The 15935-nt window shown below is 40.5% G+C and overlaps 2 protein-coding genes across 4 annotated transcripts in view; one reads left to right on the forward strand and one right to left on the reverse strand.

Annotated features, from left to right (window-relative positions):
* The window catches only part of ART3 (ADP-ribosyltransferase 3 (inactive)), a 136219-nt gene extending 131376 nt beyond the window's left edge, over positions 1-4843 (reverse strand). The window contains exon 1 of the mRNA XM_040480926.1: positions 4699-4843. The gene's annotated coding sequence lies outside the window, so the exon portion shown is untranslated. The remainder of the gene's footprint in view (positions 1-4698) is intronic.
* CXCL9 (C-X-C motif chemokine ligand 9) lies at positions 1667-14270 on the forward strand. 3 transcript variants are annotated; one of them, XM_040480978.1, is made up of 4 exons: positions 1667-1793; positions 11391-11517; positions 12849-12933; positions 13984-14270. In XM_040480978.1, exons 2-4 carry the CDS (start codon positions 11402-11404, stop codon positions 14086-14088), a joined length of 306 nt encoding a protein of 101 aa, XP_040336912.1. In that variant the 5' UTR covers positions 1667-1793; positions 11391-11401; the 3' UTR covers positions 14089-14270. The 3 variants fall into 3 exon arrangements, with proteins under 3 accessions (XP_040336912.1, XP_040336917.1, XP_040336904.1); XM_040480983.1 differs by lacking the exon at positions 1667-1793 and adding an exon at positions 4959-5179; XM_040480970.1 differs by lacking the exon at positions 1667-1793 and adding an exon at positions 8870-8987.
* The last annotated feature ends 1665 nt before the right edge of the window (positions 14271-15935 follow it).

Consider the following 15935-nt stretch of genomic DNA (forward strand, 5'->3'; position numbering starts at 1 on the left):
ATTATGCTAAGTGAAATTAGTCAGAGAAAGACAAAAACCATATTATTTCACTCACATGTGGAATTTAAGAAACAAAACAGATAAACATGGTGGCAGGGGGAAGAGAGACAAACCATAAAATAGACTCTTAACTATAGAGAAGTGAGGGTTGCTGGAGGGGAAGTGGGCAGAGAGATGGGTTAAATGGATGATAGGTATTAAGGAGGGCACTGGTTGTAATGAGCATTGGGTATTACATGTAAATGATCAATCACTGGGTTCTACTACTGAAACTAATATACTATTTGCTAACTGGAATTTTTTTTAAGTGTATTTATGTATTTTGAGAGAGAGAACACACAAGCATGAGTGGGGGAGGGGCAGAGAGAGAGGGGGAGAGAGAATCTCAAGCAGGCTCCACACTGTCAGTGCAGAGCCCAATGTGGAGCTCAATCCCACAGACCATGACCTGAGCTGAAATCAAGAGTCAGACATTTAACAAGACACCCAGGCACCCCTACTTACTGGAATTTAAATAAAAATGTGACCATTAAAAAAAAAAAGAAACTTACATCTACTCTTTATACAATATCAGACAATAATTTATAGCTTGAAACCATCAACTATTGAATATCTATACACTACAGGGGTACCTGGCTAGCCCAGTGAGTAGAGCATGTGGCTCTGGACCTCAGAGTTGTGAATTCAAGCTCCATGCTGGGTGTGAAGCCTACTTAAAAAAGAAAGGGGAAAAAATATATCTGAAGTGAACACAGGTCAGTATTATGTAAAAATGAAAAACTTCTCAACAGTTAATAGCAAAAACTTAAGATAAAAAGAAGGCAATGAGCCTGATAATATTAAATATAGATGGGGATATAGGGTCAATGAAACCCTCTTTCACTGCTGGTGGAAGCATAAGCAGTACCAATTAAGTTGTATATACACACACTCTAAGAACCAGCAATTCCACTCCTAATAATACACTCAACAAACACATACATATATGCGCCAAAAAATATGCACAAGAACATTCATAACTGCAACATTCAGTTTAGCCCAAAATTGGGAAAAAATCAAAATGTCCATTAACTGAATATATACCTTGTGGTAAGTCATACAATAGAATATAACAGGGCAATTAAAGTGAATGAACACTCTTCCATACATGACACGGATGAATCTCACAAACGTTTAGTGATAGGGATGAGACTCTAAATAGGACATACACAGTACCATTTATGTAGTTCAAAAATAGGCAAATTCATTGACGGTATAGCTTTAGGGAAAAAGAAAAGTACTGTCACGCCACTGAAATTTGGTGAAAATCCACTGAGCCACAATGCTGATACACTTTTCTATACATATACCTATTTCCCCCTGTCTATTGGTTATATTAATTAGCTGAGGCTGTCACACAAAATACCACAGACTGAGTGGCTTAAGCAACAAATTTATTTTTTCACAATTCTGGAGACTAGAATTCCAAGATCAAGGAGTGAACTCAGTTGGTTTCTTTGTGAGACCTCTCTCCTTGGCTTGTTGACAGGCCTCCTTTCCCTGTGTCCTCACATGGTCTTCTCTGTACATCGCTACATCCTTATGTTCTCATAAGGACATCAGTCATAATGGATTAGGGCCCACCTAATGACCTCATACCTCTTTAAAGTCTCTGTCCCCAAACACAGTCACATTCTGAAGTACTGGTGGTTAGAACTTCAACGTATCATATTTTGACTGGACAGAGAATTGCTTAGAACATGTGATACACTTCAATAAAAATTATGCAAGAAATGAAGGCAACAAAAAAGCAGATATTTTAACTAAAAATGGATTAAAGTTTCCTATAAAATATGCAAAGAATTGACATACATTTAGAAAGTCAATACTCTGACTCCACTTGACAAGGGATCTTGAAAAGGTAGCAGATTCAGGTATTAAGCCAACACAAACTAAAAGGTCAACAAGAAACTGAAATAAGCACTGATCTCAGGTGCCAAGTCTCACATATTAAATAAACAAAATAAATACAAATGACAAAAGAATTGGGAAACTGGTACATGTACATATCGATGGGGGCATTACAAAATTAATCTACCCTTTCTGGCATATAATCTGTTAAAATGTTATAGAAGATATAAAGGTGTTTTAACCCTTGTCTCTATACTTCCCAAAAAGGAAAATATCCCAAGAAAGTAAAATCTTTCAAAAACTATTAAGAGGTATTTTTTGAATTCTGAAATAGAAACAACTCCAGGGATGACAGAATAAACAGGCTACAAATAGAAAAAACATTTTTAAAATATAAACTACGTAGATATAAGGAAATGTTTATGTAAAATAAGATTATTTAAAGATACTGCTTAATGACAAGGGTCAGATGTGGATATAAGTGTAAACAGGGGTCTTTGTGAATCTCCTCACCTCACTCCTTGTTTAAAACTCTTCAAGGTTTGCTCAGCACATAGAGATGTACAAGGCCCTTCATCGTCCGGTGGCGACTGTATTTCTAGCCTCCTTTCTCACCACTCCAATTTTATTATCACTGTACCCTTCATCCTACCAAAGTTCTTGCAGTTTCCAAATTTTGACATCCTTTTTCTCATGCCTCTTGCTCAAAATGCCTCCCCCACTCATCTTCTAGTAACAAATTCCAACCAACTCTCCCTTCCACACCTAATTCAACCAGAGGTGTGACTTTCTCTGTGCCTCCAATAATTGAGCACAGTCCTTTATCATACCACTTCCTCTACAGGACTCGCTACACTTTCTCCCCACAAAACTGCGAGCTCTTTGAGGGCAGATTTTCTTTCCTATTTGTGTCCTAAAAGTACAGAATAACAGCTTGATAAATGAAATTAATGAATGATAAAGAGTAAATGAAGAATACGAATTTTTCTTGTAATTTTACCGAAACAATGTGAATGTAAATCACTTTAAATAAATATTGATTTTTAAACAAAAATATTTTCTCACTCTTCAGGATAATTTTTCTTCAATCAGGCGGCAGCTTAATACTTATGGTAACAGGTCGTCAGACTACCACAGAGCAAAAATGTATTAGTGCCAGAATTTAGCCACAGCTGTCCTTTAAATGATGTCCTAACATTCCCTCTCAGAATAGTTAATAGATTTAATCCAATCCTCCAGCTTTACCTAAAAAATATAAACCAGGAGGCCAGGTATCAAGATCAGTAAAGGTTAAACTTGTTCCCTTCTGTTATCTGAGAAGTGGACAGGACTTGAAACCCCCCCACAACTATTATTTGCCTGCAGTCACCTTACCATACAAGAATATTGTGGAAGGAAGAAATGACTCCCTGCATGGGGGGAGAGGAAAAAAGAAAAAATCAGAATGCTAAGTAGGGGCTTCTGAGACTTTCAAGAAATAAACCCTTTTCAAGTCAGCGTCCTTTAAAACTAGCAATACCTGCTGAGAGAAGGGGAAGTCCACCCTGCAAAAATTCAAACAGGCCTGGGGATTTCATTATGAAAAGAAACTTCCCCTTTCACAAGCAAAAAGGAAGATTTATTGTCACTGTGACAGACTCTAAAACTATGTCCATAATTAAACAGACCACACGGATTCCATAATCAAAAAGAGAAAGGCGGAAGTCCGGACACGCACACGAAAACAAAACCCTGCCTCTGCAGAATCCTGCCACACACACACACACACGAAAACAAAATCCTGCAATCCTGCTCTTGAAGGTTACCCGAGCATTTGGTTCCTTGGGGGTCGGGGATTTTTGGGGGGCAAAACAGGTTAAAACCACGTCCAAAGGGAAAGTGGAATTATCTGTTGATTTCAACTGCGCTGATAATCCTTGGCTCTTTTCCCAGGACTGTGAGAACTGCCTGCAATATCCTCTTGCTGAGTTTCTGTTTCTCCTAAAAGCCCTCTCTAGCCATAAACAGCGCTTCGCTGGGATTTTCCCTGTCCTTCTGCCCAGGCAGGAAAGTGGGGTTTTTTTCTCAGAGCTTTCAAGGCAATTTCGGAATGGCGTCCTCCGGAAAGGCGACAGCACAGGCCTGGGCTGAGGGCGACAGCGTCAGCCTTCATTTCCACGTGCCACCCCTACCCCTAGGTGCTTGGTGGGGTACAGTCCCACCCCTCAGCGGGGCCTCCACACGAGCCCTCCCATCCGGCTTGTTAGCGGCGTAAATTAGCCCCTTCTGTGTAATATAAACAAGGCTGGGGGCGCCTGGGTGGCGCAGTCGGTTAAGCGTCCGACTTCAGCCAGGTCACGATCTCGCGGTCCGTTGAGTTCGAGCCCCGCGTCAGGCTCTGGGCTGATGGCTCAGAGCCTGGAGCCAGTTTCCCATTCTGTGTCTCCCTCTCTCTCTGCTCCTCCCCCGTTCATGCTCTGTCTCTCTCTGTCCCAAAAATAAATAAACGTTGAAAAAAAAAAAATTTAAACAAGGCTGGCCTTCCGCGGCTCCTGACCCTAGGACCTTTCTCTTGTCCAAAACGCCTTGTCCCTGTCACTACAAACCATGGTCGGAGGACCCTCCCAAGCCTCACCTGGCCGCCTCAGCCCCGATAACCAAGCCCTTTGGAGGCCATTGATCCCTCCAGCGTCAACCCAAGCCTCGTGTGCAAACTGCAAAACAGGCCCCGCTCCTGGCGTCCCCCAAGGAAACGTGGCCTCCGGGGTCGGGGGGCTGTGGGCCGGATACGGGGCAGAGAGGAGAACTCCCAAGGAGCTCAGCCACTACCTTTCTCTCGATGCGTTCCTCCAGCCGCCTCAGCACGGGCACCACAGGCGGGAGCGAGCTGCGCCTGTAGCCTCTCCACTGAAAGTTCTGGAAGCGGGCTGGCTGGGCATGCGCAGTGCTCGCACCTCAGCCTCTAGGGAGGTCACCTGGTCTGGCCTCCCGCCTCCCCCCTCTCAACTCCCGCGAAACAAGACAGTGCCACGCACGCACGCACGCACGCGCAGTGTCGAGACAGGCCGGGAGCCTTCGTTCACTCTTGTATTCCCTAGGTCCTGCGCGCCAGGCACGGTCGTGGGACAGGGATGCTCGAAAGCCTTCCTCGTTCCTGTGGCGGAAGGAGATTGGACTATAGGATTTCTGGTGAAGGTGACATTGCCTTCGATGTCAGCACTCGGTGGTGTGAGATTATCTGTAAGAACCCTGAGCAAGTCTGGGGGTCAGTGAAATCTTCCCAGAGTTCATGCCATCCTGGATATCCAAGGTGAGTAAGGTTACTACTACTAGGCTAGCGAGGCAGCGCAGGCGCAGCATTCCAGGCAGAGAGGCCACGAGCAAAAACCGCGCGATGGGTAAGAGGCATGGTCCCTTTGAAGAACGGAGGGAAGAAAGGGTGTGGGAGCAGAGTCCTGCAGGCAGAGTCTGGAAAGGTGGGCAAGGGCCGACCATGCTGGATCTTATTGTTTATCCTAAGAAATGTTTGTCTCCTTTTTCTTTGCTAGAAAGAATGATCTATAGCTTTGTGGTACTTTGCGGTTAACAATGAATTGTTGTCATTAACTTTAACAACCTGTGAGGTAAGTAATAGTTTTATCAGCAGAGGGAACAGAGGCTTGCAGAAGTTAAGTATTTTGCAGTCATTAAGTAGCAAAGCTGGGACTTAAACCCAGCTCTACGTTATGCACGGTCAGTCATTACCAGAATTAAGCATTACCGAGTGAATAAGCTGTATCAAAGGTCACCACAAGTTTTCTTTGAAAAGAGTTCTGCATTAAAAGTCATCAAAAAATCGGTCAAAAAATGCACACCATGTTACAGAAAATCCTAATATATGTTCCCCATTATTCTACAGCATGCATTCGCTTTGGGGATGGGATGGGGAAGGAGATTACCCTCAAGGGAACAAAAATTGGTCCTTGGGGGAACTGAAAAAATTTTAGATGTTACACATATTTAGTGGCCCAGCCAAGTTTAATCCTACCCAACAAAATCTTATTTTTTAAGGGTTCGTTTTAATTTAATCTCAGGAGAGGCAATAACAAAAAAAAAAAGTTAAATGTTGTGAGCCCAAATATCCATCGATTGATGAATGGATGAAGACAATGAGGTATAGATAGACAACGCAATATTATTTGGCCATTAAAAAAAATGAAATCTTGCCATTTGCAACAACACGGATGGAGCCAGAGAGTATTATGCTAAGTGAAATAAGTCAGAGAAAATACCATATGATTTCACTCATATGTGGAATTTAAACAACAAAACAAATGAGCAAAGGGGAAAAAAACAGAGAGGCAAATCAAGAAATAGACTCTTAACTATGGAGACCAAACTGATGGTTACCAGAAGGAAGGTGAGTGAGGGATGGGTTGAATAGGTGATGGGGATTAAGGAGTGCACTTGTGATGAGCACCAGGTGTTGTATGTAATTATTGACACTATGTTGTACACCTGAAACTAATATTACACTATATGTTACTGGGCTTTAAATTAAAACTTTAGGGGCACCTGGGTGGCTCAGTCGGTTAAGTGTCCGACTTCAGCTCAGGTCATTATTTCACAGTTGGTGAGTTCAAGCCCCACATCGGGCTCTGTGCTAACAGCTCAGAGCCTGGAGCTTGCTTCGGTTTCTCTGTCTAGCTCTCTCTCTGCCCCTCTCCTGCTTGTGTTCTCTCTCAAAAATAAATAAACATTAAAAAAATAAAACTTAAAAAAAAAAGAACTGTTTTTTTGCAGTAATGGAACCTCCAAATTTTAGTGGATCAACCAAAATACAGATCACATTTCCTAACTTCCTGTGCAGCTAGGTGTGACCACATGAATAAGTTCTGGCCCGTGGAAAGTGATGAGTAAAACTTCCAGATAGGCCTGAAAATGAGAAACATGCCCTTTTTCTGCCATACCACCATCCTGTCCCTGGAAAGTAGACATGATGGCAAGCCCCTTTGAGCCATATACCTAGACATGAACATATACCTAGACATATACTGGGGACATGAACCTAGAGATGATAATAAAGCAAATGATAGAAGGAGCCTGAGTTGGGGCACCTGGGTGGCTCAGTCGGTTAAGCGTCCAACTTTGGCTCAGGTCATGAGCTCGCAGTTTGTGAGTTCAAGCCCCGCATGGGGCTCTGTGCTGACAGCTCAGAACCTGAAGCCTGCTTTGGATTCTGTGTCTCCCTCTCTCTACTCCTCCCCTGCTCATGCTTACTCATTCTCTCCCTCTCTCTCTCTCTCTCTCTCTCTCTCTCTCTCTCAGAAATATGTCTCTCTCAGAGAGACTTAATGCAGCAGAACCACCATACAAGCCCTAGTCCACCTGCCTCTGTCAGGGAGAAATACACTTCTGTATTAGTCACTATTAATTTGGGTCTCCATTATATGCAATTAATCCCTTGTTCCTTTTTTAATTTATTATTATGGTTAAAAAAACATAACATCAAATCTACCATTTTAATCATTTCTAAGTGTACAGTTCAGTAGTCTTTAGCTGTATTCACATTGTTGTACAAGTGATCTCTAGAAGTTTTTAATCTTATAACCCCGAAACTCTTCACCCACTAAAGACTAATTTCACCTCACCCTTTCCCCCAGCCCTTTGCAGCCACCTTCCCACTCTCTGTTTCTAAGATTTGACTTTAGATATTTCATATGAATATTGTCCTTTTGTGACTGGCTTATTTCACTTAGCATAATATCAAGGATCATCCATGTTGTAGCATGTGACAAGATTTCCTTTTTTAAGAAAACATAATTATGTATATATACTACATTTTCTTGATCCATTCAACTGTAAACGGACATTTGGGTTGCTGTGCCTCTTGGGTATTGTAAATAATGCTAAGATGAACATGGGTGTGCAAATATCTCTTTGAGAGCCTGCTATGGATTCTTTTGGACATATTCCCAGAAGTGGGATTGCTGGATCAAATGGTAATTCCATTTTCCATTTTTTAAGAAACCTCCATATTTTTTTCCGTAATGGCTATACCATTTTATATTCCTACCAACCGTGTACAGGAGTTCCAACTTCTCTACATCCTTTCCAACACTTGTTATTTTCTGGTTTTTGATAGTGGCATCGTGATGAGTTTGAGGTGATATTTCACTGTGGTTTTGATTTGCATTTCCCTAACAATTAGTGATGTTGAGCATCTTTTTATGTGCTTGGGCCTTTTGTATATTTTCTTTACAGCAATGTCTATTCAAGTCTTTGCCCGCTTTTTAAACCAGTTATTGGAGTTTTGTTGTTGTTGTTGTGTTACAGAAGTTCCTTATATATTTGGATCTTAACTCCTTATCAGATATGTGATTTGAATTCATTCCATTGGTTCCTTTTTTACTCTATTGTTTCCTTTGATTGTAAAAGTTTCTAAGTTTGATGTAGTCCCATTTATCTTTTTTCAACTGGTCCCTATACTAACTAGTCTAACCATTTTAAAAAATAATAAACTGTAGCAGGAGTGATACAAAAAAAAAAAAAATGAGCTTGCCACAGTAGAAAATGACCTGGTCCCTAAGGATATTAAGATGCTGACTGTGGGTAGACAATACAGAAAAAATAAATGTAGCCATACAGAAGGATATTATAAATAGTAAGAAAATTTGGAAAGTGTATTATTTATCTGGACTTTAGTATTTTCTGTCTGGAAAGCACATCTCCAACCCTTGTTGTGTAATATTCATTATGTAACCTATTCTTCACCCAGGTGAATAGCTGTGATTTTGCTAAAGGCTGCTGGTGATGCTGGTTTCATATCCTTATAATAAACTACCCATTTATGTGAAATGGAAGTAAAACATGCAGAAATTCCCTTGGATATGAGAGTAGGGTTTCCCCCAGCACAATTAAGTTTGTGGTCAGTTTGGCTACATCAGCCAATCAGAGTTTAGGAGAGAATTGGATTTCCCAAATAAATATGATTCCCAGGAGCGTGTTCTCTATAGAAATTCTCAGGCTTGAAATCCAATACAGAAGTGATTCAATAGAACTCCATTCTATCACTATGAAGAAAAGTGGTATTCCTCTTTTGTTGAGTATCATCTTCCTGACTCTGCTTGGCGGTCAAGGTAAGGGGTTTGAGTTATATTAGGTTAGTAAAGTTAGAGATATAAATTGCTATTGAAGTCTCTTGATTTGCCCAATAAAGTTGATTACATGCATCAGATAGTGATATAAGTCATTCATGAAAGGTTCTCAGTGATGTAGTTGATTGTCCAAAGTTGATTTTTTTTCCTGAGAGAGAGGGAGAGAGGAAGGGGTGCAGGTGAGCAAGAGGCAGAGAGAGAGCGCAAGAATCCCATGAAGGGCAGAGAGAGGGAGAAGGAGAGAAGCAGGGTTCACACGAAGTTGGGCTCACCTAGAGCGGGGCTCGAACTCATAAACCGTGAGATCATGACCTGAGTCAGAGACAGATGCTTAACCTACTGAGCCACCCAGGCATCCCTACAAAGTTGATTTCTAAGACCTGCTAAGTCAAACATTGATCTTCTCAGTCTGGATGTGTGAATTCCTGACATGTAGTAACTGTTCAATAAATGCCTGTTGAACGGGGTGATAATGAGGTCAAAAGGTTTGTTCCCTAAATCATTTTTTATAGCCCTTGATACTGTTTCTTGATAAGTATGTCTGTGGTTAAGCAATTAAGGGTCCAATAATCAGGTCTCTAATCTGTTTACTAACTACCATTGGGCAAATTAATGAACTTTTCTAGGCTTGAATTTCCTCAGTTGTAAAATGGAGATTTATAGTCATGCTTTTACTACCTACCACTCGATGTGTGGCATATAGTAAGCACTGAGTAAATATATGTTGAATGAGTGAAAGAATTAAGGAATGAAGATAGTGTATATACAAGGGTTTTTAAAGGTTTAAAGCACTATCAAAAAGCAAGGCAGTGGGGAGGATGAGGATGATGGTTGTAATTGGTTATTATAAGTATAGCTTTCTGTCTAAAACCAGCTCCATTCCCCTAATGTCAGTAATAAATGGCTTTGGGAGTTGCTTAAGAAATTGTGGTCCATATAGCACACATGAATCAGGTGTGTGTCTGACCTGTGATAGGCATTTGTTAAATATTGCAAAAATCTCCAGGGGCGCCTGGGTGGCTCAGTTGGTTAAGTGTCCAACTTCAGTTCAGGTCATGATCTCACAGTTCATGAGTCCAAGCCCCACATCAGGCTCTGTACTGATAGCTCAAAGCCTGGAGCCTGCTTCAGATTCTGTGTCTCCCTTTCTCTCTCTGCCCATGCCCCGCTTATGTTCTGTCTCTCTGTCTCTCTCAAATACAAACATTAAAAAAATTTTTTTAATTTCCTTTCTTAAGGTTGTAAGATATGGTAGTTAAAAGCAATGCATTTGGACTCAAAAAAACCTAAACTGAAATCCTGCTCCTGCTCCTGCCCCCAAAAGCTAAATTACTGTGTTCTTTTTTTTTTTTTAATTTTTTTCAACGTTTATTTATTTTTGGGACAGAGAGAGACAGAGCATGAACGGGGGAGGGGCAGAGAGAGAGGGAGACACAGAATCGGAAACAGGCTCCAGGCTCTGAGCCATCAGCCCAGAGCCCGACACGGGGCTCGAACTCACGGACCGCGAGATCGTGACCTGGCTGAAGTCGGACGCTTAACCGACTGCGCCACCCAGGCGCCCCTAAATTACTGTGTTCTTTACATAACTTTTTTGAACCTTAGCTTCTTTATCTATAAAATGAGGATAATACCTCCTTCAGAGTTTGTGGAAATGATTAACAGTGTGGGTTCACAGCTTGGGAGCCTTTCTGGTGTGATCTAAAACGGGCCTCCTTAATCAGAGGGCAGGGAGAGATCAAAAAAGAGGCAGGCCACTCCAAGTTGGTAGGTTGCAGTTGTAATAATATCAAAGGGAACTTACATAGGAGGCTTGTCTTGGGTGCCCACCAACCCCTAAAAACTTATAAAGAGGCCCTAACTTGGCTTAGTCATGTATGCAATGCAGGTATCTTCAACATCACATCACTATCTCAAGGCTGTGTCCTTGGCTTGGAGAAGCCTCTGGGAGCCAGAAAAGCAAGAGGAACCCACATTCCAAGGACGGGGAGGGGAAGAGGAGTCTCCTGGGGCCCAGGTCCAGCTCATAGGTCAATTAGCAGTAACCTTTTTTTTTTTTTTAATCACTTTCCCCAACAGACAGACACTAATGTGACAGTAATAATCATGACTAAGTCAAATGTATCATTTTGATGGATCACCTAAATTGAGACTTTGCCTTGGGGTGCCTGGGTATCTCAGTCTGTTGAGCATCTGACTCCTGGTTTCAGCTCAGGTCATGATCCTAAGGTCATGGGATGGAGCCCTGCATCAGGCTCCACTTGAGCGTACAACCTGCTTAAGATTCTCTCCCTCTGTCCCTCACTCTAGCACATGCTCTAAATAAACAAATAAATAAATAGAGACATTGCCTTAAATCAATGTGCTCTACCTTCTTTCCCTTAGGAACCCTAATAATGAGGAATAGACGCTGTTTCTGCATCAACACCAGCCAAGGGACAATCCACCTAAAATCCTTAAAGGACCTTAAACAATTTGCCCCAAGCCCTTCTTGTGAGAAAACTGAAATCATGTAAGTAACAACTCATCCAAAACACATGTACCATATTGGCAGGAACGTTAAATTTAGTGTGACTATTAGCCTCAGAACACTTGTTCAAATTCAGATGGTTTCCCCTCCATAAATCTGAGCTACTTCTTTTTTTAGTTGTAAATAATAAGGAACTTCTGGTAGAGATTAGAACCAAGGATAATATATTATCAAGCATGTAGAAAATATTTAATGCAGATAACCCAAAAGAAGAAAATAAAAATCATTTATAATTCTACCACCGGTGATAAATGCTAGTTACTCCTTGCCCTTGTCTTCCAAATTTCCCTTATTTGCATTTGTGTGCATATATAGATGCCACATATATACACATATACATACACAAAAATAAAATCATACAGTACGTACTCTTATAGACTGCCTTTTTATTAACACTATATCATGAACATTTCCTCATGTTGGTAAATCTTCTATAATACCATTTTTTCTGATAATGTCATTGTTAATGGCCAAATTATATTCCATCCTATGGATGTACCATAATTTATATGAGCAATGCTTAAATGTAGATTATTTCCAATATTTTGCTATTGAAATCAAACTGTTACTGTGGCAGTATTGTGTCTTTAGTTCTTTCCTATTAATAATAACTTTTCATGGGGTGTTATATGGAAGTGTTGAATCACTATATTGAACACCTGAAACTAATAGTACACTGTTAATTAGAATTTAAATAAAAATTCAATAACATTTCTAAAGATTAGAATCACTAGTTTCAGTCTTTTGAAACCTAAATCAAGGCTGATCTATAGAACAGGTATTCGTACCCTCAGATTATACAGAGAAATTAAAGAAAAAAATTTTTAATTGTTCCTGGAGAGTCTGCTGTCATTTAAAAAATTCAACCAGTCTGTTAATCGTGTTTCAGAAAAATATTTTACGTTTTAGGGAGTTTCATTAGAAAATTTAGCATAACTCATGTTGATTTTCACAGTTTCTACAAAGAAAAAAGTAGCTATATTGACAGCTTTTCTATTTTGCTTCTTCACTTAAACATAAATAACTATTTCCAACAGAGCAGCACTAATATTGTCATTACATATAAGTTTAAGTTTCTCTTATTGCATATATCAGTTGGATTTTTTTAATTTAGGGCTGTGTGCTATCCTAGAAATTTGCCCAAGTCCCCTCACTCACTAAGAAAACGAAAAGGCAGGAAGGAAGACTGGAAGTCTCAGATGCTTATTGTGATAACACAAATACATTCTAATTGGGGGACTTCATTCTGAGAGTAAGATGAGGAATTTAAATTATTGAAGGTAAAATAAATCTTGTTGCTATTTCCTTGGCAGTGTGACAATGAAGAATGGGGATCAAACGTGTCTAAACCCAGATTCAGCAGATGTGAAAGAATTGATTAAAGAGTGGGAGAAACAGGTTCGTGACTAGGAGGAACAAAGTTTTCTTTCTTTTAGAAATTAACTTTTGAAGACAAAGAATTTGTGTGGTTCCTTTAAGGGTATGTTTTTCATTTATGTTATTGCGCTTCTATCTTGTTCCTAGAATAATGTCATCACTGTGAGGTATAATTGTATTTTTGCATGTAGTATCACTTGTCTGTCTCCTCCACTAGAAGTACATGTGTATTGAATTGAAAGGTAGACACTGAGGATGGAAAGGTAATAAAGTATAAGCCCTCCCTGATGTAGCAAATGCACTAACAGTTATAGCACAATGTGAGAAATATGAAATAAAGATATGTACAAGAGTCTTGAAGATTATAGAAGGGGTAATTAATTTTGCCAGAAGGAGGGGCAGGGAGAAAGTGTTAAGGAAGACTTTTCATATGACTGGGGTCTTGAAGAAGAAGTAGTTCACCAAGAGAGTAAGGACAGCATGAAAAAGAAGCATAGACCATGAGAGAGCTTGCTGTATTCGGGGAGCCTCAAGTAATGTGGCTGGAGTTGTATGAAGGGAGTGAAAAGTAGAAAAGTAGACCAGGACAAAGTGGGAAGAATCCTGTGTAATGTGCTCAGGAGTTAAATTTGAAGAGGGCCACAGAATATGTAGCTGGGAACTTGGCTTCAGGAGTCTGACAGTCTGGTGGTTCTGCCACATACTAGCTATGCAACTTTGGGCAAGCCACCCTCTCCAGGCCTCCCTCTCCTCCTCTGTAAAAAGTGGATGATAATAGTACCAGCCTCAGAAGGTTGTAGTTTGGACAGGTGGGTTGTAAGCAGAATTAAAGGCAGTAATAGGCCAAGAGAATAGACAAAAGAAGATCAGTTACGAGGCTGTGGCCTCCTGCTCAAAGTCAGTGATGTAAAGAGAAGCAAAAGGAGCCCCTCTGAGAGTGAAGCAACTTTAAACCAGGTTTGAAGACTTAAAAACAAAACAAAACCACAGTCTGGAAAGTCCAAACATAATATAAAGAAGGAAAAATGGTAAGATAAAGAAACATTACCCTTGTTTTCCTTCTCCTTACAGGTGAGCCAAAAGAAAAAGCAAAAAAAAGGGAAAAAAAATCAAAAAAGCAGGAAAATTTTTAAAGTTAAAAAATCTCAGCATCCTCATCAAAAGAAGACCAGATGAGCAACCACTTTACCAACCTTATACCCAAAAGGTTCTTCTTAATTATGATGAAATAATTCCAAAAGGAGATGGCATCTTAATCCATAAGCTTTTTATTTGGAAATTTTCAAGCATTATTATGAAATTGTAATTAAAGCTAGAAAGTTGCTTTTGAAATCTAAACATTAAGAATTGTTACAGGCTATAGTTTGACTTTGTTCTTCCACCTCCAGCCAACTGAATTTCGTCATGCTTAAGACCACGGTCTTAACACCCACATCTGGACAAATGTGCACACAATCACATCCTGTACACAGTCGCATCCCACACACAACAGCTGCTTAGAAGATCAGCCCTGCACTTCCCAGGCCACAAATTCCAGCCTCTAGACAATATTCTGAGGCACATGTCGGCAAGCCCCAGCCCGTCAGCATGCTAATAAGCCTAGCAGTTTGGAATCGAGCCGGACCTCACCAAGCTGCCGTGGCCATCTGCGTCTGTATTTGAATCTGCCCACGGGCCTCACAGTGTATCTGACAGACCCATGCTGGTTGTTTCTGGGGGCCACTGCTGAAGAACACTAGCACTTGGCTTTCAGAATCTTCTGTCCAGCTTTTGAGGACATTAGTCTCCATCATGCCTGCCCACGCTGACCTTATTGTTCACCTTTGCTTTAGTCAAGCCTGGTCCTCACCATTCTACCACAATTTAGTGCCTATCTCTGCTATAACATCATGCTCTCATTCACCTGGGTCTACTCCTTTTCACTCTTATGCTAGCACTCCTTAGGAATGCCTTCTTCTCCCCACTCATCCTCATTTGACCCAGTCTTTGGTTCAGTTTAATCCTGCCTCTTAACTAAAATCTTCTGGACACTTGGATTATTTTAAAACTCCAAGTTCACTTGTGTTCAATACCACATAGGTGAACACTCAATTGTTTTCTGCTTATTTTTTGCATGTTTATTTCTCAAACCAGATTGTCAGTCCCTTGAGGGCAGGGACCACAGTTCATTTCCTTGATTCTGTCACCATGCCTAGTATACTATGAACTAGGTTTTGAATAATTTTTTAATTACAAATTTTACAAGTAGGAGGGCAACCAGACTGCCTCCTCAGGGCAGGATCTGGCTATATTGGCTACTCCATAATGTCTAACCCCTGGTAACCTCTTCTACTCATTATCTTTACGCCATTGTCACTGCAGGAATAGGAACTGATGCAACATTCTTGTTTTATGACAGGATGTTAACTTCACCTCTCGAACAAACAAAAATGCTTAAAACACCGGATATTCTGAACTATTTTCATAAAATAATACAGGATGCTGAGTATCACAGAATCTTACAATAGGAAGGAGCTTTGCTGTCCAACTTTTACCCACCTCATACAAAAATTCCTTTAATACTATTCCCGGGACAAGCCTCAGTTCTCTATGTCTGACAAGAAAACCACCAAGTTCCTTTTGAAAACTCATTTTAGATAAATATAAATTTCATTCTCGGTTTAACCTATTTCAGAGTTTGTAAAGTATTGTGATTATCAATTGCCATGCCAGCTCTCATGAAAAAGGGGGAAGGGTATTAAAAAACCAAGAGCTGGAGAGAGTAGCAAATCCTGTTAGTGGTGGCATGGCTGGTGCCCAGTTAGCCTCAAAAGGGCTTGGAAACCCTCTCGAAGAGGAGGTTCAGTGAATTATGTAGGAAAGGACATCTTTGGCCAGAATTTAAACTTACACCTACTTTGCCAGATTTTGTCACTTCTTACACTGCAGGTGATTTTTAGTGTTGCCCAGCAATGATCCCACCCAAACAGCATCATATCTAATTGTGAAACTCTTTAGCTCCTTCCATGAAACCCCTGAAAACT

Source organism: Herpailurus yagouaroundi, unplaced genomic scaffold, assembly GCF_014898765.1.
Source record: "Herpailurus yagouaroundi ecotype Mexico unplaced genomic scaffold, PumYag 28, whole genome shotgun sequence".
Lineage (NCBI taxonomy): Eukaryota > Metazoa > Chordata > Mammalia > Carnivora > Felidae > Herpailurus > Herpailurus yagouaroundi.